The sequence below is a fragment of the Mixophyes fleayi genome, chromosome 1 (genome assembly GCF_038048845.1).
Source record: "Mixophyes fleayi isolate aMixFle1 chromosome 1, aMixFle1.hap1, whole genome shotgun sequence".
Taxonomy (NCBI): Eukaryota; Metazoa; Chordata; class Amphibia; order Anura; family Limnodynastidae; genus Mixophyes; species Mixophyes fleayi.
The window spans coordinates 438594231-438609947 of record NC_134402.1 but is presented as its reverse complement, the minus strand read 5'-3'; the positions used below and the strand labels follow the sequence as shown (position 1 = coordinate 438609947).

The following is a 15717-nucleotide window of genomic DNA, read 5'->3' as shown; positions in this document are numbered from 1 at the left end:
TTTTTTTTCATTATGTTCCCTATTTGATAATTTGATGATCTGGAAACGTTTTTATGCCGCCCTATAGCTGGAAAACGACCTTTAAACGAAACTGCGTCTCTGCAACCCTAAGGGCTCATTTGCATATCACAGCTAAAGTGCGCTGTTGTATACTGTTGACACGTCATGACCATGGCTGTTTTCATGTTACTCCCAATTAACAATAACGCCTGTGATGTCACTATGCGGCTGCTTAATGCAGTGGATCTGATGACGGCGCTATTTGTATATGTCCAGAGGCAGAACTAGCGAACTGTGGGCCTTGGTTTAGTCTGATTGGTCAGCCTGCAGCTCCCATGGAGCAAACAAAACGCCGTTAAGCGACACATTGGTGCGATGCTTCCATTATTGCTTGGGGAGGATTGGAACAAGTCTCTCTCTCTTTGGAGATGAATGCGTCTCGACAAGTGGAGATTCCTCAAAATGCAAATCCTCAAAGCGGCTGAGTAGCACAGGACAAAGAACCTGTAATGTCATTTGTAGCCTAAAACACCACTGTTGTACTTTGGGGCTCAGTAACAATGACCCACAGAGACTTGCTGATGACCAACATTTAGAATTCCATTGTCCTCTCCCTGTGACCTTGGGCAGATCGCTCTCCATGTCCCAGGCACCAAAAATAGATCGTAGGTTTGTTCTGTGTACAGCTCTGGATTAATTTGTATTTAAAAACATAAACAAAATAATGTTGTCATATTTAGCCCTCTGGTTTATCCTGGGGAGTGGAGAGTATTACAATACTACCGGCGGAGTGTTTAAAGTCACTCAGCTGTAAATAAATAAATATTTAAATGGAGGTGATCCTAACGATCTATAGATGAGTAATCTCTTGGACTCCTCTCTCCGGAAATGTTTGATGATTGTAAAAATGGCAAATTTGAATATTTGAGGTGATAGATGAAAATTTCCCACGACACCGTATTAACCAACATGGTGAGAGAGTATAAATCTGTCTAGACATATTTGATATTTATCCTTTTCATGTGCATTGGTCTATGTAATTCTAGAGATTTGAGGATGTATGACTGAATACAGCTATTGAGAAATATGTCAACGAATTAACAAATAGTAACTCCCTGGGCAATAGTTTCATCAATTTTAATTTCACTATTTACACTAATATATTCACCTTTTTTTCACAACCTCACTTAGACGGATATAACATATATATCTTTACAAAAAAAAAAGAATAAAAAATATTGGGATCTGTGAGAAAGTAGTCTATTAAATCACTAAAAAGGTATATACATAATTAAGAGTTAGGATTGTAATAATTATAGTATATAAGTGGATTGGGAGTGCTTGCTTATACCCTTATTATTGTTATAATTTAGTTATAAGGTGTTTATTGAATACCATGGGGTAGATGGATCGCACTTTATAAAACGCAACAGTGGAGGTGTTGCCCATAGCAGCCAATCAGATTCTATCTGTCATTTATCTAGTACATTCTTGAACATGACAACTAGAATCTGATTGCTATGGATAACACCTCTGCGTTTTATAAGGTTTGAACCATTACTTATCTTGTCAATTCTCTTGAAGCTGCTAGTTCCTCTGAGGCACGAGGCACCTTGCTTATGCCCTTGTAATCTGTCTGTTTCTTTGGCTAGCCATGGGAGACCATTTCGGAGGAGATGAGCTTGAGCAGCGACACCCTCAACGCATCTCTGCCGCCTCCCGCCTCTCCCGTCTCCAGGGCCAGCGCGTTGGAACTTTCCGAGGAGCTTAACCGAAGGCTACAGATTAACTCTGAGTCCAATGGGGAACCGTTCAGTTCACTTATAGTAAGTACTAAAATTGCAGTTGGCAAACATCCGCAACACTGCCGTGACAATGCCCAGCCTGCAATTACTGGTGTGCCAACAAATTACAAGTAATTAGAATTCCGGAGCTTATAATCTCCCGAGATCTTCGGAACATCCCAGTACAGCCGCACCCCTCTCATCCTTTCACTGTGTGCACCGGACACAGTTATTCATCCATTTGTGATAGACTTTTTATAATATGTTTTTTTTTAAAAAAATGCATTTTATTCTAGTGAATGATTTAGCGGCCTGCAATTTAAATGGGATTACATTTACTTTAAATATAACTATATTTAACAGGATGAGACTGACATTCGCCAATTAAAGCCCTTTATTGTGTCCTTATTTCACCTGGAGATGATCTTTCTAATTGTAGGATATTATTGTTGGTATTGGAACCACTAGGGTACCGTTCCTGTGCTTTTCTGCAGAACAGACCTGATTTTTTAAGGTCAAGAGTCGCCTAGTCCCTGTTGAACTTTGGCATGACAGATCTGCTCTGGGTAGACCGGGGTAGCCTGTTTTGTCCCCTTTTTTTTGTGTGGGGGGGGCGTTATTTGTTCTGTTAGAGTTGTATATAACTTTTGCTCCCGTTTACAGAGTATGAATGAATTTTGGACTCCTAGGGACATTCTTTAAAATTTGAGCAATCTCTAAATCCGTTTAAAAATGTCTTTAATGTAATTACTGCAATTTTAAACCATATTTTATTACAAAGTATTTGTTGTAAAACGTTCATTTCTTCCTTAAAAGTGTGTTGTTTTTTTTATCTGTGCTTTCTTTCGAAAATAGATGTTGTCTGGTGTTTCTCTGTTCTCTTCAGAAAGGAAACTTTCATACTTTGTAACGTGGGGAGATGTTTGTCGCTATTTTAACTAAACACATCCACATTTTTACTCCTTAGCATAAGAAGTTGAGTAGAAGAAAAATGGTGATGTATTGTTTTAGGATGTGGGGTACAAAGGAGGACAATACTAAGGGTGAAAGCAACATTTCTATTCTTTATTTCTATAGCGGATTGGTGCAGACCTATAAAGTACGTTTAAAGTGTAAAAAGGATGTATCTTTGGGTGGGTTGGAAAAATGGGGACTGCGCCCATTTCTCGGCAAGCATTGTTAATTCAGCCGTGGTGGTGGCGGTATGGTCAATTCAGAAACATGACCGCATTCGGTGAAGGTTTACACAGAATCTTCTGAGATTAGAGTTGTTCTGAGAGCGCATCGTGTAAAGATTTCAAACTAGATTAAAAAAAGTAAATATTTTTAGGTCACAATCCGCCTCTCTAACAAATATTAGGAAGCTTTAAAGACCACATAGATTAAGTATCATAAGTTACTATTAAATTATACCAACATCCCAGGGAAAAGATACTAACCACGGGCACCACATTTTCTCTCCATCGCAGCTAACGGCTTGGGAAAGGCATCAGGTAACGTCTTTTCCGAATACCTCCAGTGTGGTACATTTAGGGGGTTAAATGGTGTGATTTTTTTTTTCGTTTCAAATGCTGTGTCGGTATTGGATGTGGCCGTGTATTTCAACTGATGATGAAAATTGATGGTATTCCCCACGTTCTCTTTTCAGCAGAGAGAACCGTCCTCGAGATTAAGGTCTTGCAGCGTCACCGACAGCGTCGCTGAACAGGCCCATTTATCGATGGTAAATCAAAGTTTCAGATCTTCTCTCTTGTTGTGTTGCATCCTCTGTTGAGCTTTTTCCTGCGGCAGAAGAGAGGTTTTGCAGCTGGGGTCTCAGAATTGGGGGGGGCTCCTTGATTGTCAGTTACGCAATACTTTCTATTGGCCACCACCTGGTTTGTGACCCAGAAAAATGTCACAAGGTCACGTACGGGCTCGGAACAATGATTGGTGGCCAATTAGCAAAAACAAATAACCAAAAGTTTTAGAGAACTAAATATTTTTCAAGTCTTTAAATGCTCTTTGGGAATGGGAAAAAGGCAACAGGATGCTACTATGATACTCTTGGTGGTTTGGGATCCTTTCTCTTAAATGCTGAATGATTTGCTGATTATTCAATCACTACAGTGTCCTATATTGACGTTTGTTCACAATTATGAGGATGATGATGATATCAAATTCTGTTGTTGGGAGACAGATTCTTCTGAAAAGTGGCTGCATTAGGCAGCCAGTAAACCAACAATAATCCTATTAACCTGCTGCTTTATATAAGAGCATACCATATAGTACACAAGAGAAGAGTTTCCGCAGGTGTCATGTTAGCTGTGATCCGCCTCTTTGCCCCAATGACCTGAGTATGTTGATCATTAAAAGGCACTTTTTTTGTCACTTGGAATATTTAACGGCTATAACTCCACTAATTTCATATTAGTGTGTTGTTCACATAACATGAAAGACGCCATTCATTAAGACTCTCTTACACGGCTGTAGCTGCTCATTATAGTAGCCGATGGCCAAGGATGTTAATTGACGGCTATTGGGCAGTTTGTGACTGCAGTGTCGCTAGTGACATCTAGTGGTGAGATAGTGTGCTTGCTGTCACAGATGCAAATACGCCTCTTAAGCTGCTTTAATGATGCATGTAGAACAACTATTTCTTTCCTTTGTAGAGGAATAAATGTTCTAGCAGCGCTACATCCAAATAGCACAATTATTTGAGGCTTTTAGTATGAAATGCTAATTCCGAGTTCTAAGTTATCCTGTAGTGACCTTATAATAATGATTGTGTCTGATAGCCATATATGTTAGTATCATGTAAGCATACAGCTCTTATAGCATCTGATATTTAACATATCATTTTTAGGGACTGGCTAATATATGATATTTAAGAGTGCGTTTTAGGATCGAACACTTTCTAAATTACAGAGGTAAACGCTATCTGTGGGCGAGGGCTTACCCCCCGACAAACTTTGGTTACTGTGACCTTTTAGAGCCCTAGTTTTTTTGTCACCTATTTGCGGCGTCATTGACACGCCCTGAAACTCGGGTATCCTCCTCGAAATATTCCTTGTGATATATTTCTACTGTTCTAAAATAAACTGACGGAACAACGGAAGCCAACCTACTCTCATGCGTTCACTCAGGTGTTTATTACTTCTGTGTTGCTATGGCAACCAGGAAAAGATGACTTGTTCCCCAGATTATCAGAATGACCATTACCTCTGTTTGCCACCTAGGTAAAGTGAGGTTCAAGCTTCGCCCAAAAATGTTTGGGGTGCAGCACACAAATAATTTAAGGGTTTTTTTTAATTTTATTTCACTTTATGTATTTTGACGTTTTTCTGTTACAATACTTTTTTTTACCAGTAATAATAATGGAAGGAGGGTTATTGTAGAGAGGAGTATGAGCTTGTGAATTGTGAAGTCACTAATATAGGGTGTATTAAGGGCCTGTGTATCCTATAGTTTGGTAAAAAGGAAAGATGCTCATCGGGAAATCCTGATTTATTATTGCTAGATGGAGCTATATGTGATTATAAGTTAGGGTTCATCCCATTTTCTTGCTATCTCTAGGTCATACTTGTAATTGCAGACTTTTGCTGTTAGACGTGTATTATCTATGTCTCCACTCTCCTTGGGGACCTTTGCCATGGTACTACCATATCTCAGAGTGCCCCAGTATTGGAGGTATCAGGTCAGGTTCATAGGAGTCTGTCTGGCCACTTTGGGTGATCGCTGGTTTTCTATTGGCTGCACAACTATCACACAGCCAATAGCATGAAACTAGGACATTGGTGGTGGTCCCAGTGTACCAACATTCATTCTGTAGGTCCAATCTGTCCAGAGCCTCTTTTTTTTTCCTTTTTTTTTTCCCTTTATTTTTAGTGGATCTCATCTTCCTGATAGTGCCAATGTTGTATGACATCGTGGAAGTTACCCTGCAGACACCTATTGATAATAGGAAGCAACGAGGCCCCCTTCTTTTTTTGACAGCTTTGCTGTAGGTTCTGTCGTTCTGCAGAATTACCTTTACATTGTATTCTGTTCTTTCTTAGTGCTGTCTGTGCGGTAGGTTTAAGTTACATGAGAAACATTGCAGGCTATTTAATTACAAAGTGCAATTGAGCAACCAGTTGGCAATTAGCTTTGATCAATCAAGCAAGATATTAAACGCAAATGACGAGTTATTATTGTTTACTGAGCCTTTACGCCTCTATTATTTTCTTTTTATTTATAAAGCATAGACACATTTTGTTTACAGCACACACACACTTCTTAGGTGGTGGCCAGTTGAACTGCCAGTATGTTTTTGGATTGTTGGAGGAAACCAAAAAAATTCAATGCATATGATGCCCTGGTTGGAACCGAACCCAGCGTCCTCTTCGACCACTATTGGTTAATAAATAATTCCAAGGCACAGGCTCTAGTTTGGTCAGGGGATTGTATGTTCTCCCCGTGTGTGTATGGATGTGCTCCAGGTATTCCGATCTCTGCACAATAATTCAAAAACATTCTGGTAGATTTTGTGTGTGTGTGTGTGTGTGTGTGTGTGTGTGTGTGTGTGTGTGTGTGTGTGTGTGTGTGTGTGTGTGTGGTGGTAGACTGTGATCCCCATTGGGACAGGGACTGATGTGATTTGTTAAACATCTAAAGTGTAATATGCTGGTGCTTTATAAAGGATTATAAATAATTACTACTGTCATTAAGTTGGCATGAACACTCTATGTGGCTTTCATTATCTGTGCCACCTAACCTCTGAGTTAGACTTTGGAAGATCAAGGAGGAATGGTCAGGAAAAATAAAAGCAGGGAAGAAATTTGAAAAAAAGATGCTAAAAATCTAACTTGGAGCAATTCGGATGATTCGTTCATCTAGTAATTTCTAAAATGCTGCGTGACCTAGAGACTTTCAACTGCGTGTTCTATGGTGGCTAATAAGTTCACTTTTGTGACCTCTTTCTTTAGTTAAATGCAAAATAAACAAAAAAAGTCATCATTTCAGCTACAACCCTTATTTTAAATTGAATCATTGGTTAGATACACTCTGCCAGAGAGTACCTAACTGGCACCTATTTCTGCACAGTCTTCACATTCGGTGGTTTGACCTCATGTAGTTCTCTATTTTGCACATTTCGTCTTCAGGTCTGTGTTGCACGTTTTAGTTTATTGATTTGTTTCTTAAAAATATATTTTGTAGCTGTTTTGGATCACGGGTGTTCAGGGTCCACTAGAAACTCGATATGAGCTCCATACAACTGATTTGATTGCGGTTTCGTGTTGATGGACCCTTGTAAATATACTTCCCAGCCTATGCCGTTCATTCAAACTCATTTTGGAGCAACTTATGTAGTCTGCCAACACTATGTGACGACTAAGTTTCCATCACTTGCGTGTCACTTACTCATTTATAAAGCGAATACACATTACGTTTGCCGCATACACACACACTTCATAGGTAGCTAGTTGATATCCTGATCCGAACCGAGCCCAGCGTCCTCTTCGACCACCCTTGATCCAAAAACTGACTATTAATGTCTGTCTATATTGGAAAATCACTTTAATCAATGATATTCCTTAATCGTCTATTGGACTAACGATACTAATTTGTGATTCCTAATTCTTCTCCCTTAATCTTTCATAACTACAACACGTTTGTAATATTGAAACCCTGTAATATTTAATGGTAACGTTGTTGTTCAACAGCCGAGCGCCTCAACTGGAAGAGCCCGTTCTTCAACCGTGACGGGTGGTGACGATTCCACGGTAAACTGGACCTGTGTGATTTCTGTTCTCATTTGGTCCTTTCTCTACTTCCTATTGATTTCTTCTTCTAGGGAAGGGCAGTCGGCTGGGAACATCCCCAAATACCTGCAGGAATTTGCTAATCATAACTCCTATAAGTCTAGTTTGTTTTGTAGCCTACATCTGGCCCCACGCACAGCAATTACGTCTGGCAATTTGTCAGTTTTCGACCCAGGTACTCGGAAATCACTCTGTGGGGGTTGATCAGATTTTAATAGGGTACCAGACCAGTAAGATGATTATCACACACACATACAGATCGTAGTCATCTGCCGACCGCGATATTAGGCCCAGCGATGAGGCTAAATCTGCCCATTTAGTGGTCAGCAAAATGACCAGATTTGCATATTTGTGGCAGACTTTAGAATGTAACCGCTAAACAAAGAAGTATCTTGAAATATGGAGGGGGGGGGGGGATTATATATTTTTTTTATTATGGTTAAATAATTCTTTGTTCAAGTTAGTTATTCTTAATGATCACAAATGAAGACCAGATATAAGTCAGATTTTTACTCCACGCTTACACACAGTATGGTTTAGGTCTGACAGGCTGTTGCTATTGTCCGGTTTTATATACGGGACAATTGGCCCCCCCACCCCCCACTGATATGGATTTTACAAGTCACAAATATCTGAAGTGACGTCTCGTATACAAAATAATATATTATTAGTGCATTATCCCTTATAATACACAAGAACATTCTGGGAGATGATTGTGTGGTAGAGAATGTAGACTGTAAGCTCCGTGGTTAAGCATGTAAAGTGCTGAGTAACATATTGGAGCTCTATAAATGAAAAATAATGATAATCGCCATTAGCTTGAAATGAACGAAATCTATGCTGCGATAATTGTCAGAGTTTGAGTAAAAAATGCTAGAAATCTACAGCTAGGAGCAATATGGATGATTATTTCATCATCTAGTGTAATACATTCTAAAATGCATAATTATAGCATAACCTAGAGAATTATCTACGTGGTAACTGGTCCCTCCTGACTGCACTGAACATCGGTCACATCAACGTTTATAGTATAAATCTGCTTTTGTGGACTTTATTTAGTTAAATTCAAAATAAACTCTCAAGTCTAATCATCAGTTAGATACTCTTCAGCAGAGTGTATCTAACCAGCCCCTTTTTCTGCACAGTCTTCCCCTTCAGTGGGTTGAGACTGGAAATCGACTCCATACAACGGACTGTCCCCTCTGGCTCATGTAACATACTTCAGGCACGTGGCTATTGGGCTGGACGCTGTCCTGCAGATTTGCAGCAATGTTCATGCATGGACGCTGTCCTGCAGATTTGCAGCAATGTTCATGCATGGACGCTGTCCTGCAGATTTGCAGCAATGTTCATGCATGGACGCTGTCCTGCAGATTTGCAGCAATGTTCATGCATGCCCCTGATGTAAGGGGCATCATTTATTGGCTTGAATACTGCTTTTATGTTTACAGACCCTTTAAATATACTTCCCAGCCTATGCCAATCCTAGAAACTCGTTTTGGAGCGACCTGAGGTTAGTTGGCAGGTTGTGCAATTAGTCACTAGTCAGTCCTTAGCCATTCCCCTCACACGCGTGTTACTCGTGTCACGTCATCATACTTGCAGTCACCTACACTTTCCGGGAACTCTCCCAGTAAATGTTGGGCTGTATTGCTTACATAGCCCACTGTACAACAGATATATCGGTTTGCCCCATGGGGATAGCCCTGAAACTGTCTTATTAAAGTACTGTCTATATTGGAAAATCACTTCAATCAATAATCTTCCTAAATCACCTACCGGTCTAATGATACTAATTAGTGATTCCCATTTCTTCTCCCTTAATCCTTCATACTCTCTGCTAAACTATAACATCTTTGTAAAACTGACCCTGTAATATTTAATGGTAACGTTATTATTCAACAGCCGAGCGCCTCAACTGGAAGAGCCCGATCTTCAACCGTGACCGGCGGGGAGGACTCCACGGTAATGTCTACGCGGTTATTTTGAGCTAGTAACATTGAGACAGATCATTTACACTGGACGTGTCATTTCTGTTCTTATTTGGTGTTTTGTCTACGTCCTAATGGGATCTTTTTATAGCCAAGTGCGTTCAACCGGGGAACGACACACATACTTACTATTCGTAACTGTAACTTTATAATTTATTAATATAATATATTGTTTCTGCAATTGGGGAAATTTTTGTTTTGTAGACATTGCACTTGGCAGCAGATCACATAGATCGTTGGTTGTGTGTGAAGGCTAAGACTGAAAAAGTCAAGTTTTTAGTGTTTTCTTAGACCTCTAACTTTTTTCCATTAACACGGGTATACGGAACTGGCAGCAAACTCGCCATAGACCGGACACTTATTACTCTGTCCATATAGGGGCGCCTACAGTGACCTCGTACGTTTTAACTAGCGTTAAAAAAAATAAATAAAAAAAAAAGCAAAACAAAAAAACACAAAAGCAGCATTCGTTGGCTACCTGGCCTTAATGATACTGCATCCACTGGGGGTAATCACTCATGTATCGGATTAGATTCCCCCTCCCCCACTATATATGTGTGTGAATACGGATAGTAATATAAAGACCAGGGGGTAAATGTATGAACATGCGGGTTCTTCAACACCCGCGTGATCGGCGATTAAATTTCAAGCGGCGCTGCATTGTAAAGGGAAGTTTCCCTTTACAATGCAGCACCGCTTGAAATTTAATCGCCGAACACGCTGAACACGCGGGTGTTGAAGAACCCGCATGTTCATACATTTACCCCCTAATGTACTTTATCTTTATACGGCATGGGATACAACTGATATGTCTTTATGATGAATAATAAGATCCGTGTGCATTGTGTAGTACCTTCTTCAGTTTGCACTTAGTAAGTATAATTATAATTAAGCTAATTAGAATATAATTAGTCATATACCAGGTCCAGTAGCAGCAGTTTAGCTGTTGCTGCTGAGATCTATGCCTTGCATTGCGTGTAACTATCGCAAGATAAACCATTGTCCCCTCATCACCCTAGTTAGGCTCAGGCAGGCTAGCTGCAGTTTCATCCCATGGTCTAACCTATAAGGAAGCGTGCATAGGAGTAAAGGTTTCCCCCGTAATAAGGTCAGAATTGGGCTGCGTACACACTACAGCAATTTTCTCCCAACGTGTTATCTATTATCTATCCCAGTGTTTCCCAACCCTAGTCCTCAAGTACCCCTAACAGTGCATGTTTTCCAGATCTCTTTGCTGGAGCACAGGTGTAATCATTACCGACTGACACATTTTCAAAGATCCACAGGTGGTCCAATAGTAGTAAGGAAAGTGCTTCTCCCTGGACATGAGCAATGCTAATAGATCCATATGACGCGTTTCGTCTGCTCACAAGCAAACTTTTTCCAAGATAATGAGCTGACACTTCTCTGTGTCTATTTAAGTCACTGCTTCAGAGTTGATTGGTGCATAGTATCCAATTAATTAAGAACTCCTGACGTTTATAAGCGTTCTAATTATTTAACTTGTTTTATATGCATGGTATACACAGATAAAAAAAAACAAATAAATAATCCCTTAATATAAAATCTAAAAACTATGTAACACAATATGTATATAAAATCAATCTAAATATAAACATTTATGTTGGTATATATTTTTTATATTTTCTGTATTGATTTATTTTTTAATTTAATAAAATTAAAAAAAATGAACTGCCCATGCAGTTCATTTTATATTTCAGCAAGTTTCAATTAAAATATCACGCTCACCCAATTTGCACCCCAAGAAGCTAATGACTATCGTCAACCCACTTCCTCTACCCCCCCTCCTTTTCCCTACCCCCTAGATTTGCTTTGCTAGTTCTACATGGTTCTTTCATGCTAATGTAAAATTCCATTTCTTGCTTTCAATGTCTTCTGTTCCGATCTTGTCGGATGAAAATAAAAAGTAACAAAAATATTAGGCACAAATGTTACACGGGACCTGTGCGCTTTATTTTGGAGGATATAACAATGTCCAGCCTTCTGTGGAGGGAACATGATTAGGTTGCATCCCGGGACTATCCCACCTCAACTCCATTTTGTGTTACCTTGTCTGTAGCGCTTCGCTTTGCTGATGCAGCCAAGGTAGTCTAGTGGTGATGTTACAGAGAAGCGACAGACAGTGTGTAATGTTGCTATTGGATACATGCATTCACTGACTGATGGGAGTTTATTGCCACAATCAATGCAGATAGTGTTGTGATGTCTGTGCAGGCCGCTAAGAATTCCTGTTTCTAAATGTACAATGACCGAAAACTGTTACTGGGATTCACAGAATACCCCACACAAGGTATTTCTGGGGATGCTATAAAGAAAAATGCAAATACATTTCTTCTTTAACCTATCTTATCATGCCAGTTACTAATTCTTCCAAATCTTACCAATAATTTTGCAATTTTATTTTTATACTTTGGCGTGCATATGTTTTTAGGTCATCAGCAGTGCATAGTGCATGCCTCCTTCAGGAATATATACTTGAAAAATCCAGTTTTTCTTGTAAATCTCCAGATCTTACAGTTGTGTATATGTAATCTTTGCTGTTTGTGCTAACTTTTGTATCCCATCAAGGTCATTCCTTTACAGGTTGTCTAATTAACCTCATTGATTGTTGAATTTCAGGAAACCACATTTCTTTTCTTTTGCTTTCTTTTCTTTTCTCCTTTTCTTTTCTCTTCTCCTTTTTCTTTTCTCTTCTCCTTTTTCTTTTCTCTTCTCCTTTTTCTTTTCTCTTCTCCTTTTTCTTTTCTCTTCTCCTTTTTCTTTTCTCTTCTTTTCTCTTCTCCTTTTTCTTTTCTCTTCTCCTTTTTCTTTTCTCTTCTCCTTTTTCTTTTCTCTTCTCCTTTTTCTTTTCTCTTCTCCTTTTTCTTTTCTCTTCTCCTTTTTCTTTTCTCTTCTCCTTTTTCTTTTCTCTTCTCCTTTTTCTCTTCTCTTCTCCTTTTTCTCTTCTCTTCTCCTTTTTCTCTTCTCTTCTCCTTTTTCTCTTCTCTTCTCCTTTTTCTCTTCTCTTCTCCTTTTTCTCTTCTCTTCTCCTTTTTCTCTTCTCTTCGGCCTATCCATTCAACCGGGAGCTAGTGGCATCACTGAGCGTTGAGGCTCAGTGATGTCACTACTGGCTGCCTTCATTATGTGTGGGTGTAAAGTGCACATATGGGATTGGAAACAATTGTTGGGAGGAAATGTGGGTCAATAGATAGGATTTAGGAACCTCTCGCTCCTGCTGGCCTCGATCTTTCTAGTTTCTAGTTGTGAATAATGGGAGATGGCGGTCACCTAGAGTGGTGGAAGGTTGACAACCTACCCTTTTACGTTTGGTGCAAACGCCACGTATTGTAAGTGACTTTGATGTTGAAAGTTATTGTTCAGCTTCCGGGTGGTGTCATACGAACGCATTGAATACAAGCGCTCTTCCCCATCTGCTACCCTGTGGTCAGCACGGAGCAGTTTGAGTGATATGAATGCCAGAGCCTTTAATGTTTTGGGTGGTGGAAAACTGCTTGAGTTCAAAGAGCCTGTGTGACACCAGCCTAATAGAGAGAGAGGAGGAGTCACCTACTGTAATATGTAGGTCACTACTTGAATGTCCAAATGTGTGTGTTTTAATGTTGTAGTTAAATTTGATTAAGTGTTTATGTATATATTTAATTCTAAAACTGACAAAATTATTAAAGTTTAAGGTACAATCCTCTTCCACTTTAAAGGATCAGCAAACCCTAAATACATCTACATAAATACATCTTGCTCATATAAGAAAATCTACAATTTTGATGCCGACCAACCACATTTTCTGTGTGCATCACTGAAAGTTATTGTAACTGCCCCCACCCACAAATACATGTGTATATTGTTACATTACCCCTCCTTTATTTTTTTTATAGTATCTTTTTTTTCTTTTCTGTAGTCAAGGGAGACTGTTTACTCATGAGACCAATGATTTACCTTTATTTTTGGCATTAATGGATTCAGTGTAACCTGGATTGTTAGATTCATACACGGGGCGGTACCAGTGATGTCACAGCAACTTAAATGACTGCAGTCCTAACTGCATCAGATCACATTTGGACACTGTCCTAAATATGTGGTAATACTTTACTTTTAACAGAGCTGTCTGGGTACCAATGAACAATGTATTTTTACCTCCATGGTTTATTTCTGAAAATATTTATTCTGGTATTCAATGGTCCTCATAGGGTTTCTGATACCAACATCCCCCTATGATTAAACTATTTGCTGTTGAAAACAATTAGATCTATGAATATTAGTAGCAGTTCATGATTTATAGCACATGCTGTGTTTAAGGTTTAAAGATCCTTTAAGGTGTTTTATGTCTTGTTAACACTTCTTTTATAATAGGTCAGAAGTTTATTTATTATACAAGTTTGACTTGGAACACCTATAGATCAGCGCCAAATTATGGTTCCATCCATTTAGGACAACGTCTTGCTTCATTTTCTTGTCTCTTCTATCTATACCACCATGTCTAAGCTAGTATGGACCCGGCTACATTTGCTGGTTTGGACATTTGAAGGGCAAACCATAATTCAATAAAACATTTTGACACCAAGTCCATGCAAAAGTGCCTTAGTATTGTAATGCATAGACGATTCATATATTAAAATACAACATACGCTCATGTGAACTCTTACACTTTATTTCCAATCGCATGAACCAGGATTGTACCTTGTCTACGTGTGAAGGATGATTTGTTTTTCTAGGTAATTCTTATGAATTATCACAGTATGACAATAGTTTCTTGCATACAAACAGCCCTCCGTGGCCTATGTACATACCACGCCGGGATTACCGTCAGGCTGGGAAGAGAGGAAAGACGGTAAAGGACGCACGTATTATGTCAATCATAACAATCGCACCACGACATGGACTCGTCCAATCGTGCAGGTACGAAGATCTATTCCAAGCCGACACTAATGCTTACTCCATGCAAGAGAGGCCATGCTGTGTGCATCATTCACCTGAGTCATTTAGGCTGCTTTCAGGAAGAGTGCAGACCCTCTCTTTGTATCTCTGTAGAACCAACTATTGCGACTGAGGAACTAGTGGAAGCAATTTCTAGACTTACATGTTAGATTTGCAAAGAGCCATCTCTTCTTAGGCAAAAGTATTTGAGCTACTTACCAATGCAGCAGCTCATCCCTCATATTTAATTGATAGAGAAGCATCACTTGCAGGGTGCATTGAAAAATGTATTACATTGAAGTAATGGATGATAATGATGGTGAAACAAGAATACGTTGGTTCTGCTTTTCCTAATTACATCCAATTGCAATGTCCTAGACTGAATTAACTGGCATTAAAGGCATTTTCTTTTTCATTAAAAAGTTGTCCGTTTAGCCAAAAAATGACTACTCTGACACTGGTCCATCCCTCCCAAGCCCCTGACCCACCTTAAAATAATAACTTTGCAGCTTATATTGTATTGTACTTTCCTATTTGGTGATCCTAATCTGTGATGTTACACCGTTCATTATGGTGAAACCTGGCATGGTAAGATTGATTGGAAAGAAGTAGAAAAAGCAGAACCAAAGTACAACAGCACTTTGAAAATTAGGCTAAAATAAAGGCTGAAATAACTGTGCAAACAATTCATTGTTTTCAGTCTCTGCTCTCCAGACTCAATGTAATACGTTTCAATGAATTATTATATTTCTGTGAATGGGAGGTAGTCATCACACTGACATTGTTTGTGCCTATATTCTGTTTTTTTCCCCAAGCAATATTTTCCTAACCCACTAAATGATATTATTGGATTGAAATGTAAAATTTTTCAGATCCAAATCAGTGTTTTATTGCAACTCTTATTAAATTGAGACATCTTTCAAGATTGGACATTTAGGACAAGTGTTTAATAGCTACTTAAAAATGTCTATATAAAAAAGATAAAAGAAAGCACATAACAGATGCTTGGAAGACTTTAAGCATGTTTATAAAAATAATATCATGTTTCTTAAATACATAGGTCAGTTTTGTGTATTTTTTGTTTTTCTGGTTGGTCTGTCACACGTCTAACACCACACAAGTGATGCTTCCTCTTGACCACTTCTGTCACGTTTATAGCTAATTATCAAATATGCAGGAAAAGATAATGTGAAATTGTTAAATGCGTCCAAAGTCTGTTAAATA

At 39.0% G+C, this 15717-nt stretch overlaps 1 protein-coding gene across 15 annotated transcripts in view; it reads left to right on the top strand.

Moving 5' to 3' along the window:
• The window catches only part of NEDD4L (NEDD4 like E3 ubiquitin protein ligase), a 265091-nt gene that overhangs the window by 212559 nt on the left and 36815 nt on the right, over positions 1 to 15717 (top strand). For 7 of the 15 annotated variants that reach the window (XM_075185067.1, XM_075185101.1, XM_075185000.1 and 4 more), the window contains 5 exons: positions 1653 to 1826; positions 3433 to 3507; positions 7469 to 7528; positions 9473 to 9532; positions 14344 to 14475. In XM_075185067.1, coding sequence (XP_075041168.1) covers positions 1653 to 1826; positions 3433 to 3507; positions 7469 to 7528; positions 9473 to 9532; positions 14344 to 14475 — 501 coding nt within the window. The remainder of the gene's footprint in view (positions 1 to 1652; positions 1827 to 3432; positions 3508 to 7468; positions 7529 to 9472; positions 9533 to 14343; positions 14476 to 15717) is intronic. The other 8 variants (XM_075185072.1, XM_075185079.1, XM_075185018.1 and 5 more) reach the window with 3 other exon arrangements.